At 41.6% G+C, this 18,287-nt stretch overlaps 1 protein-coding gene across 2 annotated transcripts in view; it reads right to left on the bottom strand.

Moving 5' to 3' along the window:
* Positions 1–15,793: 15,793 nt before the first annotated feature.
* Positions 15,794–18,287, bottom strand: part of FAM114A1 (family with sequence similarity 114 member A1) — a 76,495-nt gene continuing 74,001 nt past the window's right edge. For both annotated transcript variants that reach the window (XM_005554685.5, XM_045392250.3), the window contains one exon: positions 15,794–16,395. In XM_005554685.5, the coding sequence (XP_005554742.3) occupies positions 16,294–16,395 (102 nt within the window). In that variant the 3' untranslated portion in view covers positions 15,794–16,293. The remainder of the gene's footprint in view (positions 16,396–18,287) is intronic.

Below are 18,287 nucleotides of genomic sequence, written 5' to 3'. Positions count from 1 at the left end.
GTCACGTCTTACATGGCGGCAGGCAAGAAATTGTGAGCAGGGGAACTCCCCTTAATAAAACCATCAGATTTTGTGAGACTTATTCACTATCACAAGAACAGCAAGGGAAAGACCCGCCCCATGATTCAATTACCTCCCACTGGGTCCCTCCCATGACATGTAGGAATTATGGGAGCTACAATTCAAGATGAGAGTTGGCTGGGGACACAGCCAAACCACATCAGTTCTGAACCTGGTTCTCCAGCCTTCCCTTTGATTCTGTGGGCTACCAGTGATATCCTTGCAAAAATATCGTTTTCCTGCTTACGTTTCCAGAGTTAGTTTCTGCTGCCTGCTGGATACATTTAACATCTCTTTTATTTTATAAAGTCATAGGATGTCGGAGCTATAAGAAATCTTATAGATCTAGTTTAACTCCCTCATTTTACAGCTGAGGAAGCTGATGCCCCCAGCGGTTGAGCGTTTCACCCAAGATCACATCACAGAGGTTGTCAGTGATGGAACTTGGAAAGAAGACAAGGTCTCCTTTCCCCAGGGTAGTGCAGGCTGCTTTTTTTTTCTAAGTCCCTTTTTAGTATAAAGCACAACTTCTTTTCTTTTTTTTTCTCTCTCTCTGTGTATCTGCAATATTTAATAGGAGACAGTGACTTTAAAATCCCCCTTTTTCCCCTTAAACTGACAGTTTGCTTCATGTAGTTTAAAGGCTTTTCAGAGATAGATCTCTCAGGGACTTGGTATCTGGCAAAGACAGGCATTAGTTTATGTCCCTATATGGAGCCTTGCTTCTTTCCAGCTATGTGTAAATGTTTATTCTCTTACGTGAAATTCATATTTGGAAAGGAAGTGGTTTGCCCTAGGGAAACATATGGGCTAGAGTTCTGAAAGTGATTACCTACCATTTCTAAGTCTGTCCCTTGTAGCTGTGTGTATTGGGAAAGGACCTTCCTTCACTCACACTAAAGGATATATAGCTGCTCTATTTTTTTAGTTGCTTTAGGGTAGCCATAGTTCGTGCAACCACTGTAAAAAATAGCCCAAGGTTGGGATAGGAGTTGGGAAGGGAATTTAGAACAGTATTGACTATGTGCCAGGTACCATATGAAGCACCTAGCATGTATTAATTAATGAATTCATATTCTCCTCACAAGGTTAGGAGGTAAGTACTATTATTATTACCCCTTTTTATAAGTGAAGAAATTAAGTCAAAGAGAGGTTAAGAAACTTGTTCAAGGTCACACAGCTTTTAAGTGGCAGGGTTGAAATTCAAACCCAGGCAGTCTGGTTTTAAAGTCTGTGCTCTGAACCCACTGCTCTGTTGCATCTTAATCACTGAATCATGGAGGCAAAAGTGAATCCTTTTTGTTGAACTCCTGACCTCAAGTGATCCCTCAGCCTCTCAAAGTGCTGAGATTATCCCACCATGCCTGGTTAGGATCTTTTTCTTAGGAAAAAAAGATTGTTCAATACAGACAAAACTTTTCATAAACATTTCTAGTAGAGAGCTCTATATTGCGAATCTCTTGATCCCAACAATGCTTGGAAGGCCTACTTACAAACCGTACTCTACCACAAGTTCCCTACACAGCAAACGTTCTCTCATCTCTACCCATGTAACAAAGTACCTCAAAGTACTCAATTATTTGGTAGTTGTGAGAAGAATTGCACAGAATTAAGCCTTTTGCTTTGGATGCTCGTAAAATAGGATCAATAAGCAATGTGCTAATTGATTTTTTAAGAAAAATTCTTTGAAGCTATGTTGAGATCCTCTGTGGTTAAAAAAAAAAAAATTAATTACAATACAAAAACACCCAAGCAATGCTGAGAAAAAGTCATGGACTGAGTATCTGGAAAGTCCCCTTTCTCCTTGCTGGGTTCAAAACACATTTTTCTACTTGAAATTTCCTGTCTACAGAGAGACAGGAAATCATCTCTACTCCATTTTCATTTTGGCAAACAATGTAGGATTTCTTTTTAAGCAATTTAGCATTACAAAGTTCCACTATGTCAAACAAAACAACAGTGTTTAATGATTACATCACAGTGAGATATTTTTCTTGTGTTAGTCTTTATTCAGGGTAGAAAATTTAGTAGAAAAAAAAGTATATTTAAAAAATTGTTGGCCAGGTGCAGTGGCTCACATCTGTAATCCCAGCTCTTTGAGAGGCTGAGGCGGGTGATTACCTGAGGTCAGGAGTTCGAGACCCGCCTGGCCAACATGGCGAAAACCTGTCTCTACTAAAAATACAAAAATCAGCCGGGTGTGGTGGCAGGTGCCTGTAATCCTAGCTACTCAGGAGGCTTAGGCAGGAGAATCGTTTGAACCCAGGAAGCAGAGGTTGCAGTGAGCTGAGATTGTGCCACCATACTCCAGCCTGGATGACAGAGCAAGACTCCATCTCAAAACAGAACAAAACAAAATAAAACAAAACCCAACAAAAATTGTCTACTTTATTTCTACTAAGTTTATTCTGACATTTAGACTCATACTAGAAGGAAAGTTCTCCAGGATTTACTAATTGTTGCTTCTTTATAGAAGAATTAGATAAATGTAATGACTTTTTCAATGACACGTTTTAGTGCTGGCAATTTCATCGGAGACAGAAATCACACAGGGTGTATTCTAGAGACTTTGCTGGTTGGGATGGGATGGGATGGATGGGGGTGGAGGCGCAGTAGGAAGGTGTGTTAGTCTATTATCGTATTACTATAAAGATGTATCTGAGACTGGGTAATTTATAAAGAAAAGCGATTTAATTAGCTCATGGCTCTGCAGGCTGTTTGGGAAGTACAATGGCTTCTGCTTCTGAGGAGGCCTCAGGAAACATACAATCGTGACAGAAGGTGAAGGGGAAGTGGGTGTTTTACACTGTAAAAGCAGGAAAAAGAGATGTGGGGAGGTGCCACACACTTTTAAACAACCAGATCTCGGGAGAACTCACTCACTATCATGAGAACAACACCAAGGGGAGGGTGCTAAACCATTCATGGGAACTCTGCTGCATGATCCAATCACCTCCCACCAGGCCTCACCTCCAACATTGGGGATTACAATTCAACATGAGATTTGGGTAGGGACACAGGTACAAACCATATCAGGAGGTGAGAGAAGAAGAGAAGAGTAGATGTTGGAAATAAAGCTCGGAGTCGTAAGGAAAATGAGTACTTAGACAAAAGATTTCTTAACAAAGCAAAGTTACTTCTGTGCAGAGGGGTGCTTCTTGTTTGGCTGGTCACTACGAGAGCACACAGAGCAAAGGAGAGTGAAAGTTTTTGTTCTTGACGTAAATTTTGCCCTTGTGCTCTTTTTTTATTGGCTGGGGTCAGATTGCACAATCTAAGCTAGACTTGATTGGCTAAACATTTGAACTTTTTCTTAGATAAGGTGGGTATGTAAGGGAGAGAAGGGAAAGGGGGAAGGGGTCGTCTGCGGTGAGCTAGAGAGCTAGCTTTCTTCTTAAATAAGGAAAGGAATGTGATTTAATGGCATCCCTAGTATAATTAACAGTAGATTATGTGACTTCTCTTGGGACCCAGTTGTATGAGCCCTGAATATGTAGGCCTGTCTTCCCTGGGGACCCAGGTTGGCCCACCTGTACCCCAAACAAGCTAGTTTCTTGCCTGTTTAACCCCAACACAATAGTTGAGCAGCGTGGAGACTCCTCCATCATCTTAGCACCCAGACCTCGTTTATTAACAGTTTTTCCAGTGAAATTTAATGGAAATTTATTACATATTAAAGCCCTGGATGGTCTCCCTTTTGATATTAACATATTGCTGGAGCAAAGGTCTTTTATTTATCCATCCATTTGTTAATACGACATCGAGCATATACCAGGCACAGTCCGATACCAGAGACAGATAACCCAAACAATTACAATGTAGTTTGGACAGGGGTAGGCTGGGTCTTAACTCCTTGAGGGACTAGTTTTATCCATCTCTAAATTACTAGTACCAAGCCATGTACCTGACATGAAAATTACTCAATAAGTGTTGACTCAATGAATGGAGCACTGTGGCAGCCCAGACAAGGGACACCTGAATCTAGGTAGAAGACGGAAGTGAGGGAAGACTTCCTGGAGGAGGAGACACATCTGATAAGGATAAGTTAAATGATCCTTACAGGATTAGTTAAAAGATAAGTTGACTGGGGTGAAGGGAACACATATAAAGCTACTTCATCAGTGATGTACAGAAAATGAAGCCCCAATTCAAGGTCTACATGTCTTCACACACACTCACACACACACACTCACGTGCACATGACGTGTGGGTTCCTGACATTCAGGAGACAGAAGTATACTTTCTTTGCAAATAATAACTATGCCATTCTCTATTCCAAGGACATTTCAGTCATTAATGTGAGAGAGGTGAGCTTTGTTACGTTTGAGAATGTCAGAGTTCTGTAGGAGAAAACCGACAATACTGTGATCTATTGCAATATTTTTATACCATATAATTTGAGCTTGTAACTACTTAACCAATTAAAGATTAAGCAGGTAGTCCTTAACTGCTACTGCACAGCTGAAAGAATGATTTATTACTTTGGAATACAGGGAAGCCAGATTGCATTCAAAGAAAATCACTATGGGGAGCTATTAATCAGTGCTCTGAAACCCGGCTTCCCTGTTCAACCTGGAGAAAAGCTGCTCCTTAAATCCCTCTCTTGGAGAGTTCCAATGCATAATAACAAACTAAGTCCTGATGGTTAAGGAACAACAAGTTTATTAATGGCTAAGCAAACACATTTTCTAGAAAAATCCATTGTGTTTTCTTTCCAGTTTTCCCTAAAAAGCAGTTCTTGAATCACCACTGTAAGAATACTGAGACAGAGGAGGACACGTGGAATTTCTTTTTTTTTTTTTTTTTTTTTTTTGAGACGGAGTCTTGCTCTGTTGCCCAGGCTGGAGTGCAGTGGTGCGGCTCACTGCAACCTCCACCAACCAAGTTTGAGCAATTCTCCTGCCTCAGCCTCCGAGTAGCTGGGATTACAGGTGCGCGCCAGCACACCCGGCTAATTTTTTACATTTTTGGTAGAGATGGGGGTTTCATCATATGGCCAGGCTGCTCTTGAACTCCTGACCTTGTGATCCGCCTGCCTCGGCCTCCCAAAATGCTGGGATTATAGGCGTGAGCCACCACGCCTGGCTGACATGTGGAATTTCATTTACTCTTTTGGGGTGGTACCCCAGCCAAATTAAAAAACAATCCAGTCCAGGATAAATTCCATTAAAGCCAGTTTCATTTGTGCTAATGATGCTATGCTGATTTTATGAATGCATTGGTCTATGACATCAATACTATTGAATCTTTCAATTCATCTGAGTCCCTCAGGGTCTCTAATCAATGCATAGTTGTAGCTGCATGAGTTAAATTGCCACTCTATCGAGGTGAGAGGGCTCATGGTGCAAGGGATAACTCACAAGGATTTCTGAGGATTTTACACTGGAGTCTTGTGGGAGGTGCCTGAAAAGATAACCAGGGGCCGGGCCGTAAAGGGCCTGGTTTGGGCATCTTCCTGAATGCTGGGGTGAGCCAGTGAAGGTCTGAAACAGAGGAATAACCAGATCTGCAGTTGCTGAGAGACTCTGCTGACACTGCTGTCATGGATGGTTCGGAAGGGAACTGAGACCTGTGCTGAGACCAGGCTGGTATCTATCATGCTAGTTTGTGGGAAGGGTGAGAAGAAAGTGAAGCAAGACCGAGGCAATGGGACGTAGGAAGATACACAAAGGAGTAGTTAATAGCACTTGGAAACTGACTGTGTGTTGAGGGTGAGGAAAAGCAACTATCTATGGCTATAGCTGAGCTTCTGGCAGAGGCCACACTATCCATCCAGCTCAGATAGAGAATAAGAGGAGAGGGAAAGAGGGTGAATTCCATTTGGATGGGTTTCGATTAAGTTTAGTGGGACACTTAAACACTGATGAACCAGGGTCTGGTAGGAAGTTGACGATAAAGCTGGAATTCAAGAGTGATATCTGGGCTCCATGTAGAAATTTGAATGTCATCAGCACACAGTGGGTGGTTGCAGAAGCCCTAGATATAGCCAGTGGATTGCTTTGCTCAAGCTAATATATAATTTTGGATGAAAGAAGTGCAAAGTGAATTTCAAACTGAACTTTATTTTACTTAGGAAAGTGTACAACAGTTGTAATAAATGTTTGTGGACTGACTGGATGAACATATGGATAGAGAGGTGATTAAATGAATAAAAAGTATGAGTTCATGAAAATCAATAGATGTTCTCTTTTACTTTATCTCATGACTTATTTCCATTTTAGCTCTGGCATGAAAAAAAGGCAACATTTGGTTGTAATACGTAGAGATCTTTAAAAATCAATGAGCCTTTTTTTTTTTTTTTTTTTAATTTTAGAAACAGGGTTTCCCTCTGTGTTCCAGGCTGGAGTTCAGTGGTACAATTGTAGCTTACTGTAGCCTCGAACTGCTGGGCTCAAGCAATCCTCTCACCTCAGCCTCCCACAGTGTTGGGGTTACAGGCATGAGCCACCATGCCTAGCTGCTTTTCATTTCTAAAGCCTACTAATTTCAGACCATTTCATATGTATTATTCCTATTTGGTATTGATGCCCTAGTAGCGACCGATCAACTGCTTCCTTTGCAGCAAACCCAGATGGAGATGACCAGCAAGTGACAGACCTGTTCAGCAAACAAACATGTTATTTTGCACATGACTTCCCTTGAATAAATGTGAGCCTCCACTCTACAATCCTTGCCAGAGACCAAGTGGTTTTAAGATAAAGACAGATGTGTGATACCACACATTGGCTTGTAACATCCATATCTTATATAATTGGCCACACTGTAGTCCCAGGGTCTGCAGAACAGACCAAGACTCCTTAGTAATCAATCACATCATTATCAAGGCAGTAAACAGGGAAGTGGAAACATGTCTTCCACTGTCATTGATGGAGAATTTTACCTTGACAGGAAAAGGTATTTCGGAGCCTTCTTGAATCTTTGAGGAACTGCTTAAAATGCACATTTGTGGTCTAAAATGTCCAAAATCTTTTAACACCTCACTACAGGCACCAAATGGTTTGGGCAATAGCAAGTAAATCACAAATCCATTTTGTAGTTTGGGAAGGTCATTAGGACGCAGATTCATTATCTGCTGAGACTTTTTTGTTGCTTTCCATTTATTACTCTCCTTTGAGTGAAATGGAGCTGTGAGAGCACAGCAGAGACCTCAGTTCACTCAACCCTGACACATTACTGGTGTCTACAATTTCACTATAAATTTGGAGAGGGAGAGACAGAAATTGCAAATGCAGGGAGTTAGATCCCCTTGTGCTGCATTTGTCAAGATGAGCAGATTGTAAACTGCCTCTTGCAAATATGATATGCATCTGGGCATCAAGCTAATAATTCGAACCACAGAATCATTCGTGTGATACTTCCCTCCAGAAGTTTCTGAAATTGCTTCTGTAGTCATTATGTATCCCAGAGCTGTTCAGGTTTAGTCTGAGGATTAGAGAGACGATCTGGCTAAGGAAGTGAGAAGCCTTTTTCAATGAGATGGAAATGACAAATTTTTCTGTGCACATCATCACAATCTTTACAAATTATGCATTTGAAATACATGGTTTGGGCTTTTCTGAGGAAAGCAAGGAGAGATTTGTAGAGTCATCAACTTTATGTTAGAGATTTACAGGCACGTTGATGACAAATAAATTCAAATCATTTAGACACTCTCATGGACACTTCTGGCTCTTCTAGTGAAAAACAATCTGTGTATTTTTACACTTTCTGCCTCTGGCAGGGCAGGGCCCTATCCTTTTACCTCCCTGATCAGAAGCAATATCTTTTGCTTCCTGTTTTAATTTTTAAAAATTTAGTTATGTAAGTCATCCATTAATACGTTTCATTATACAAACATAAGTATTGCAAATAACATTGCAGTCCCTTTTGATTATTGTGAAATTCTGATGTTTTCCACCACATATGGAACCCCCTTTCACTTCTGGTTATAAGCCATGTTAACAGTTTCATGTGTATCCTTCCAGATCTTTTAGCGGGGTGCGTGTGTGTGTGTGTGTGTATGTAGTATTCATGTGTGTAAAAATATGTTATTGTAGACAAATATACTACAGCTTCTTTTTTTTTCACTCAGTTACACATCTTGGAGCTGTCACTACAGGGATCTATTCCATTCTTTTTATTTGTTTTTACTGTTGCATAATATTCCAGAGTATTGGTGCACCACCGTTAACTTCTTTAGGGCTTCTGAATTTTCACTGCAGTCTACCTAACCCTGAAGAATCTTGAAAGACCCCTCAAACAGCGAATTCTTCAAAGTAAAAAAGAGTACATTGTATTAATTTTATTGGGAAAAATCTTACTCGTTTCTAAGCTCCCCAATCATACCCATTTATGCTCTACCACCAAATACCATTAAAATGAGCACCATTACTTCATAGTTAACATTTCCTAATGTAACCCAACCAGATATTTTCCCATGAATTACCCTATACTACAGCTACTTCCATTCTCTCATTCAGCATTTACAAATCACACACAGAAGACTTTGACCTATTTGGTTAATTCAACAAATAATTATCAAGCACCGACTATTTGCCAAGCACGGCTGTGGGTGCTGGGAATATGGTAAAGAACAAAACACAGAAAAATCCCTCCTCTCCTGGAATCTACATCCTTGTGCAAGGCACGTAACAGACAAATCAGTGGGATATAAAGGATGTTAGACAGTGGTATGTCCCAAAGAGAAAAAACACGAAGGCGGGACAGGTGCTTTATTCAAAAGGTGGTTTTTGAATAAACACCTTCAAGAAGCGAGGGAAGAAGCCGATCGGATGTCTGGAGGAAAAGCCTTCCTAACTAAGATACCCTGTGGGTACAAATGATTTTTTCTGACAGAGAAAAGACCGGAGTCTTTCTGTCCTGCAGTTCATCATTTGGGTTCTTGTCCTTTATCGCTTCCCACCAGTGGAATTTTTTTTTCCCAAGGAGAGTTGACTAGAACTCTCCTGCAGAAATGTCAAAAGGCGATCATATTTTTCAAGGAGAAATGAATCCCTCAACATACAAAGTTTATAACACGAGGGATACCAGGGGATATAGGGCACTCATTTTCTCCTGGGATCAGGGGTGCTGGCAGGAGAAACGTGGCTGGCTCTCTGACAGAGAGATGTGTGGAGTAATCTGTCTCCGCCTGAAGCCACAGGATAGAGAGTGGGGAGGGGGAGCCCAGATATTAGCTGAAAGAGGGGAACTCAGCCCCAGGAAAAAATGAGTAAATTTTCTTCTTTATGACCAGGTGTCTGCTTCTCCATGGCTATGTCTAGAATACTATATACTGCTTGGATATAAATCCCAGCTTTTCTAATTCTTAGTCAGATAAACATAGGCAGATCACTCAATCTCTCTGAGCTTCATTTGCCGTCTGTAAAATGGAAATGATAATAATAGTAGCTATCTCCGAAGGTTGATATGGAGGATTAAATGAGATTGTAGAGGTAGAGGTGCTATACTTCGTGTCTGAAACACAGCAAATAATCAGTAAGTATGCCACCATCATCACATCACTATCACCACCACCGCAATCATGCGTTCCTGGGCTTAGCAGGAAACAAGTTCAGGGGTAGAAAGGCATTATTCAGTACTTCTTTAAACATCCATCAGTATCTCACAGGGCTTGGTACCGAAGATTCAGCTTAAAGTCTGTCTAGATAAGTAAAAAACTACACGCTTCGGGAAGGTAGTAGAGGGTTAAGGATTTTCAGGAAGGTGGTAATGTACAAATGGGCTTCCTTGGCACCGGAAAAGGGGAAGCGAGAAGGAAATGGAGATGTTTTTGTGATATCAAAGTCACCTGTGAGACAGGATGCTGTGTTGATGATGACCGGGAAACTGCTTGATGTAAGTGTCTGTGAAATGATGAAGAGGCCTGTGGTGAGGACCACCCAGGGGCCAAATAACCTCGCGTGGCTTCATTCTGTGTCTCTTTAGTCTCAGTTTGTTCTCAGTTGCATGGAAACAACCAAAGCCGACAACCAAACCTTTCAGCTACAAATCTACCTCACAACTCAAATCTACCTTAGAACTAATCTAAGCATTCAGGTGTCTCTAAAAATAACCATGTTACATTTCTGTTTTGTTGGGAGGCTCTAATAGTTTAAAAACACTAGCTAGTCAGGCTGAACGGAGCTGGGTTTGAATCCTGGCTCTTTTTTTTTGCTAGTTGTGTAATTCTGGATGAGGTAGATAATGTCTCTGGGTCTCAATGTTCTCATTTGTGCAGGGAGATGATAATAATATCTACCTAATGGGGTGATTATGGAGATGAAGTGGGATAATGCAAATAAAATCCTCAGCACAATGCCCAGGACACAGTAAATGCATGTTAGTGATTATGACTGAATCTTTTGTACCAATTGTTTTCTGGTTAATGGGGAAATAAGACCAAAAAAAAAATGTAGAGGAAGAGAAAGGAAATAAGAGATATGGAAAAGAGGGGCAGGATGTTAAAAGCTGATCCTGGAAGACAGGTACTTGGTGACTGTCAAAAAAAAAAAAAAATCCTAAGAGAGAAAAAGGATAAAGATGGCAGAGACTCAGAGGCAGAAGCTCAGCCTTGTTTTTTGCCCAGGTTTCATCCATCTGGCCTTGGCTTCTACGCTTGCTTTTCCTTCCAAGTGGCAGCTTCCAAGCTTCGTGGTGAAACCCAGGGCAGGGAGATAGAACATCTCTGGATCACCCTAAACTTCTGCACTCAGTGAAGGCATTTAAGAAATAAACATATTCTTCTTTTGCAATATAGAATTCCTTTGAGACTAATACAAGAGACAATCCTGTCAAGTGAGTCAGCAGTGACCACAGGCTGATATAATCCAATTGCTTTTTGGCTGACAGCTCAGGCGGAGAAAAATTCACTCTGATCCAAAGGCAAATGTAGTTTAAATCCCAACACAAAATTCATAATCAGCTTCTATTCCTGGTCTATGATGACCCCAGACACTAGAAATAGCAGAAATACCATTAATACATTTCCTACTGTTTGGGGTGTAATGATTTAATCATTGCTAAAGGTAAAATGCTCAAAGGGTAGAATAATTCAGATTATTTTCAGGGTCTAAGAAAAAAAAAAGGCCGGGTGCAGTGGCTCACGCCTGTAATCCCAGGACTTTGGGAGGCTGAAGCGGATGGATCACATGAGCTCAGGAGTTCGAGACCAGCCTGGCCAACATGGTGAAACCCTGTCTCTACTAAACAAATACAAAAATAAGCTGGGTGTGGTGGTGGGCACCTGTAATCCCAGCTACTCGGGAGGCTGAGGCAGAATGGCTTGAACCCGGGAGGCGGAGGTTGCAGCGAGCTGAGATTGCACTACTACACTCCAGCCTGAGGGACAGAGTGACAGTGTGTCTCAAAAAAAAAAGAAAGAAAAAAGAAAAGAAAGAAGAAAGAAAGAAGAGAAAGAAAGAGAGAGAGAGAAAGAAAGAGAAAGAAAGAAAGAAAGAAGGAAGGAAGAAAGAAAAAGAGAGAGAGAGAATGGTGTCTTTCCTCAGAATTGGATAGCAGTAGACATTCTAGTGCAGCATCCAGTATGGATGGACATACAGCAAATGAACATAAACTTGCATAAGTGATGAGATAATCTAGATAAAACACATGGTTAACTGTATTTTTTTTTTATGGGAAGAATGGCTGGTCTGAATACACTCCTATGTTATTATGAATTCTAATCAACTACAAAACCAGAGCGAAATTGAAGCTCTAAAATGGATTTCCAGTATGATCTCTTCTGATGAGCCTTTACAAACACAGTAATTTAAGACACCAAGTTGAAGCCTGGATCTGCATATCAAAATGTAGGGCACGCTTACTTAGGAGGAAGATCAGAGGGCAATTTTTACATTATAGAAAAACCAGCTTGACCCTGAAAAATAATTGCTTTTATAAAACATTAAATATCATTTGAAGTCATGCGTTATGATCAACCCCATCTGTTCAACACACACACACACGCGCGCGCGCGAACACACACACACGTTTTTAGGAAAGATGAGAAATTAATGTTCATTTCAAATTTTTGCTGAATTGCTTCCCTGAGATGTTATATCCTGGACCTCCGGGATGGCTGTGATTGGAATCTGTCTGCCTTTATTTCTAACATGAAAACAGCATGGCCTGCCTGTGCAGAAGGTGACTTTCCAGGTATCTGAGCACCTTGGGGAAGCTGATCTCTACAAACCACTGAGGAACGCTCTTATTTCCCTATTCAGGCCTCTTCCTTGTATTCAGCACTTTCCTTCAGCCTGCCCAAGGCTGGAACTTCCTTCATCCCCTCTGAGCCCTCAGCTGAGCTCCATAGTTCCTTAGCTGGTACTGCTGAGGCTGTAGCACATCCTCACTCACCCCTGCCAGGGCCTCAGCTCATTGCACTGCTCATTTAGCTATGAGTTTGATGTGCAGCCCAGGGTGACACACGGAGAAAACAGAGCCTTCTCTTCTCGGTGGGGTACAATATTTAAGCTAAGGCCTAGGCTTTAAGATTTGGGACTCCATTTTGCCCTTTCGATCTGTCTGTATCAATACCTGAAAGCAGTTTTTCTCGAACTCATTTTACTTTGAATTTGAGACCCGCTTTTGATGCTTCTTATTTAATAAGACACAGGCACAGGCCTACATTCATTATTTAGACTAGAACTTATTTTGCACTTGATGTGAAGAAAAAGCTGGCTTGCTTGTTCAGGGTAATTGCATAGAATGAAATGAACCCAATTTATGTAAAGGATTATTGAAGGAATAAAAAACTTCCAAGGTAAGCCTGTTAAATCATTCATTTAGTAACTAACTGACATTTGCACAGATCTGGATCCTGCGCTTTGCCAGGTTTTAAAGCAAAGCAAAGAAGCAATTATTTAAAAGTGATGGTGAAAAACAGTATTGAAAGAAATTCTGGAGGGTGGATCTATTTTAAGTGATTATTCTCTCTTATATAATGTAATTCGCAGACTATGTAACTAGGCCCAGGGAATCCTCTCTCAGCCTGTGTTCACCTGGCAACCTTAGACATTCCAGCATTAGAAGGTAAGTGCAATGCCAATGACACCAACTACTTCTTTTTCAATAATTATCTCTTATTCTTTTAAACATTTATATTTCATTTTATCATTAAAGTTTTTGCTATGGATGCACTACACAGGTGCCATTAGGCTTAAAGTCTAAGTCTGGGATTCTAGCTCCTTCAAAAATACTTGTTTCCCTTTTTTTCTCTCTTTTTATTTTTTTAATTGAGACTGCATCTCCCTCTGCCGTCCAGACTGGAGTGCAGTGGTGCATCATGGCTCACTGCAACCTCTGCCACCCGGGCTCAAACGATTCTCGTGCCTCAGCCTCCTGAGTAGATGGGATTACAGGCGCGAACCACCACATCCGGCTATTTTTTTTTTTTTTTTTTTGTATTTTTAGCAGAGACAGGGTTTTACCATGTCGGCCAGGCTGGTCTCGAACTCCTGACCTCAGGTAATCCGCACACCTCAGCCTCCCAAAGTGCTGGGATTATAGGTGTGAGCCACTGTGCCCCACCACTTGTTTCTCTTTTACATTTCCAGTTAATGTCTAAACCCATCTGATGCAAAAAACAAAACGACAACAAAAAACCAACGTGAAGAAATTGTAAAGCTAAATCTTTCCTCTGCTCTACACATAAAAAGTCTAAAATTGATGAAGAGGTAAATGCAACATTTTCATCAGTTAATCATTCTCTAGACTTAGTAACAAAAGCATTTCTGGCAATCAGAAAAGGGGAAAAATCTTTAATTCATTTCTCAGGTAATTTTTTTCCAGATTGTACATAAAATGTTCTTATGTTTTCCATTTGGATGTTTCAGGAGACATACAAATGAAATACAGTACATAGACAAATGAAATGCTAATAAGAAGTAGGATGATATTAAAATATCCCTACTTTGCCTGTATGGAACAAAGGCAGTCTATTCCATCAGGGGAATCAAAGCAAATGTGAACAAGAGGTTTCCCCCTTGCAAAACTATCAGCTTCATTTGCCCTGGAGGGAGCTACTAGGCAAGGCTTCACATGACAGTGCCTGTAGGGATGTCCATGGGACTGTGAAGCAGGTGTGTTCTATAGAACACGCAGCTGCAACGAAGGTGTGGAGTTCAGGAGAAGCAGCCACTGACAGTGCACCTCCTGGCTGCATGGTCTTCTGTGCAGCCTCTCATGGATCAATATACCGGTTAGTGAAAACACACATCAGTATCTTCTGTCCTTTGGCAACAATGACGATGTTTGCCACCAGCGAGTGTGATCTGTGAAGCGATTTTAAAATGCAGTCCTGGGATTCTACTGTATTGAAACACCTTTGATTTTCTATCTGAATACTTCCAAGCTTTGTAATTATGCCATCATGTGCTTGTGATCATAAGAAATTAATTTTAAACTAAATACTCTTCAGTATCCCTTTTCATATATATTTTCACCTCATATATATAGTTCGGGATAAAATAGTGTAAAGAGTATAGGAAAATACAACAAATTAAAGGGTAGGACATTAAAAAAACCCCACGAATTTACCTTGTTCTTCAAAGTTTTTAGGGTTTAAAAATTTATTGGTATTTTAAGCCAGTGGTCCCCAACCTTTTTGGTACCAGGGACCAGTTTCATGGAAGACAATTTTTTCACGGACTGGGGGTAGCAGGATGGGGGTGGGGGATGGTTTCGGCATGAAACTGTTCAAACCTCAGATCATCAGGTATTAGGTTCAGATTCATCAGGCATTAGATTCTCACAAGGAGCACACAACCTAGATCGCTCGCATGTGCAGTTCACAACAGGGTTCACACTCCTATGAGACTCTAATGTCGCTGCTGCTGATCTGACAGGAGGCGGAGCTCAGGTGGTAATGCAAGCTATGGGGAGCAGCTGTAAATACAGATGAAGCTGTGCTCACTCACCCACCGCTCACCCCCTGCTGTGCGGCCTGGTTCCTAACAGACCATGGACTGGTACTGGTCTGTGGCCTAGGGGTAGGGACTTCTTTTTTTTTTTTTTTTTTTTTTTTTTGAGACGGAGTCTCACGCTGTTGCCCAGGCTGGAGTGCGGTGGCGCGATCTCGGCTCACTGCAAGCTCCGCCTCCTGGGTTCACGCCATTCTCCTGCCTCAGCCTCCTGAGTAGCTGGGACTACAGGCGCCCGCCACCGCGCCCGGCTAATTTTTTTGTATTTTTAGTAGAGACGGGGTTTCACTGTGGTCTCGATCTCCTGACCTTGTGATCCGCCCGCCTCGGCCTCCCAAAGTGCTGGGATTACAGGCGTGAGCCACCGCGCCCGGCCAGGGGTAGGGACTTCTTTAAGCAGTTTAAGAATTATTCTCTTTCAGAATATCTACCTCTACTGGGATAAGATCAGGTTTCTTTACTGTGAGCACACAGTAGGTGCTCAATAAACGCTTGTTGCAAGAATGAATGACTGGCTGGGCGCAGTGGCTCATGCCTGTAATCCCAGCACTTTGGGAGGCCGAGGCGGGGGACCATGAGGTCAGGAAATCGAGACCATCCTGGCCAACATAGTGAAACCCCGTCTCTACTAAAAATACACAAAAAAATTGGCTGGGCGTGGTGGCCGCAAGCCTGTAGTCCCAGCTACTCAGGAGGCTGAGGCAGGAGAATCACTTGAACCCAGGAGGAGGAGGCTGCAGTGAGCCGAGATTGTGCCAACGCACTCCAGCCTGGTGATAGAGCGAGACTCCATCTCAAAAAAAAAAAAAAAAAAAAAAAAAAGAATGACCATATTTTCCTTTTTTTACCATAATAGGTAAAATCTATAAGTAGTGTTATTTTTGCCTGCGACATTTATGTAACAAAACAAAGTTCAGTTTTAGAATTGATTTAAAGTAATACTATAAGAATGGAACATTTAAAGGTTGAAATTTAAAGGATTAAAAAAAAACGTCTAAGGTCTGCCCATGAATTTCTAAATACAGCATGCTTAACCAGGAAAATCAACATGAATATTTGTAAAAAAATTTCAGATAAAGGAAATATTCAATATAAGCCGTGTAAGTTTAAATTAACTTAAAGAAAACACAATTCTTTGTAAAAATAATTATACACACTGAGAGAAATGATAACTCTCTCTAAATTTGCATTCTCAATATTGTCTGTGCAAAATTGCTTGTAGTGTCCTCAAATGGGTGTCTGTGGCCAGGTGCACAGAGAACATCCCCTTAAATGGTACATATTGAGGCAAGGCGGCCAGCTGTCTCCTTTAACTGGATGGAGTCTGGCCAGGTCATGGCTGTGCTTTCAAACAACTGGTCTGGATATGTGAGACCTGCAGAACAGGCAGCAGCAGCTGGAAGGCATCCTGTATGTACGTCGTGCTGTTGCAGCCCTGTGAGAGGAGAAAAATGAGATTAAAGGGTTATTTTCATAGTTTAACCTTGACAATTCTTCCAACTGGATAATGTCCCCACTCTTCAACCCACTCCCCAATACTGGATTGTATTTATCTTGCAATGTTGGTGCTTAAAGCAAGCGTAAACACATGCTTTTGGATGGGGCATGTCCAGCTCTCAATTATCTATACTAACAGAGAGAATAATTCACTCGAGATAAGGCAAATCATTTTCATGGATTTTTTTTTTTTTTTTGAGATGGAGTCTTGCTCTGTCACCAGGCTGGAGTGTAGAGGCACGATCTTGGTTCACTGCAACTTCCGCCTCCCAGGTTCAAGCGATTCCCCTGCTTCAGCCTCCCGAGTAGCTAGGACTACAGGCGCGTGCCACCACGCCCAGCTAATTTCTTTGTATTTTAGTAGAGACAGGGTTTCACCATGTTGGCCAGGATGGTCTTGATCTCCTGAATTCGTCATCCGCCTGCCTTGGCCTCCCAAAGTCCTGGATTACAGGCGTGAGCCACTTCTGTGGACTTTTAAGATCCATCAGTGTGTGTACATTTTTGGCCCAGGGTATTTCCTGTCTTATCTATCCCTTTCCCAGATCAACCCTACTGCCCTGAAATAACACAAAAACACAGTATGAAGGTGGTCAGTTTGTCCTACCCTACAGATCGATAAATAAGAATCGTCAACATAAAGCTAACTGGAGATATTATTGGGCAGTTATTCACAGCAAACTTGAACACTGTTATCCTCCTATGCATGGTACTTCCTGCTTGGTTGGCATAGCTGACATTATTATTCCTGTTTTGTGGTGCACTAACACACAGTATTGGATGGAGAGGCCTTTTAAAGGCTAGGGTAACTAAAACATGTGAAAACATCTACTGGGGAAACAGAAAATACATTTGACCTCATATTCCTCATACCTGACATGGTAAGTTAATTTTATGCCTTCTGGGTGGCCAAGGGAGAGATTTTTCTTGTACCACACTCTGCCTCTGACTGCCAGGGTTTTCTCTTAGCTGTGTCTGTCCCTCCAAGACCTGCCCCTACAGCCCTATTCCTTCTGGCTGATGCCATCCTACTGCGCAGCTGCATCCTAAACAATAATATTCAGTGCCATCACTTAGTTATTTCTGTACCTTTGTCGTTTTCCTTAACAGTAAGGTGCAAGTCCCCCAAACAATGCTATAAATATATAGGTAGCTGATATGGTTTGGCTGTATCACCACCCAAATCTCATCTTGAATTTCCCACAATTTCCACATGTTGTGGGAGGGACCTGGTGGGAGGAAATTGATTCATGGGGGCAGGTCTTTCCCATGCTATTCTTGTGATAGTAAGTCTCATGAGATCTGATGGTTTTATAAAGGGGAGTTTCTCTGCACAAGCTCTCTTGTCTGCAGCCACGTGAGACGTGCCTTTCACCTACCGCCATGACTATGAGGCCTCCCCAGCCACGTGGAATTGTGAGTTCATTAAATTTCTTTCTTTTGTAAATTGCCCAGTCTCGGGTATGTCTTTATCAGCAGTGTGAAAATGGACTAATACAATAGCCCTCCTGAACTTTTGTAATTTCCAAATTCTGCAATGGACAGCCACCTCAGGGAGCAAAATCCTATGATATATGCATCGCCCATGTTCAAACTTAGCTTGTTAACACCTTGTGCCTTCAGCTAGGTGCCCTGGGCACTTATAGTTTAGCCCCTAACAGAAGATTTTCCTCTACCAATCTTCTACCTTTCCTCTACAAGTAGAACACAGTGCCTATGATTCAAGAATGAGGATTCTTCCTGGACCTCTTTTCTTCTCTCTTAGGCGACTGTTTCTGGCAAAGACACAGCAGTGTTGGTTGGGGCAGCTTTACATCAACACAGCTGATG

This window comes from Macaca fascicularis, chromosome 5 (genome assembly GCF_037993035.2).
Source record: "Macaca fascicularis isolate 582-1 chromosome 5, T2T-MFA8v1.1".
In the NCBI taxonomy this organism is placed as follows: Eukaryota; Metazoa; Chordata; class Mammalia; order Primates; family Cercopithecidae; genus Macaca; species Macaca fascicularis.
This window is presented reverse-complemented; position numbering and strand designations above follow the sequence as displayed.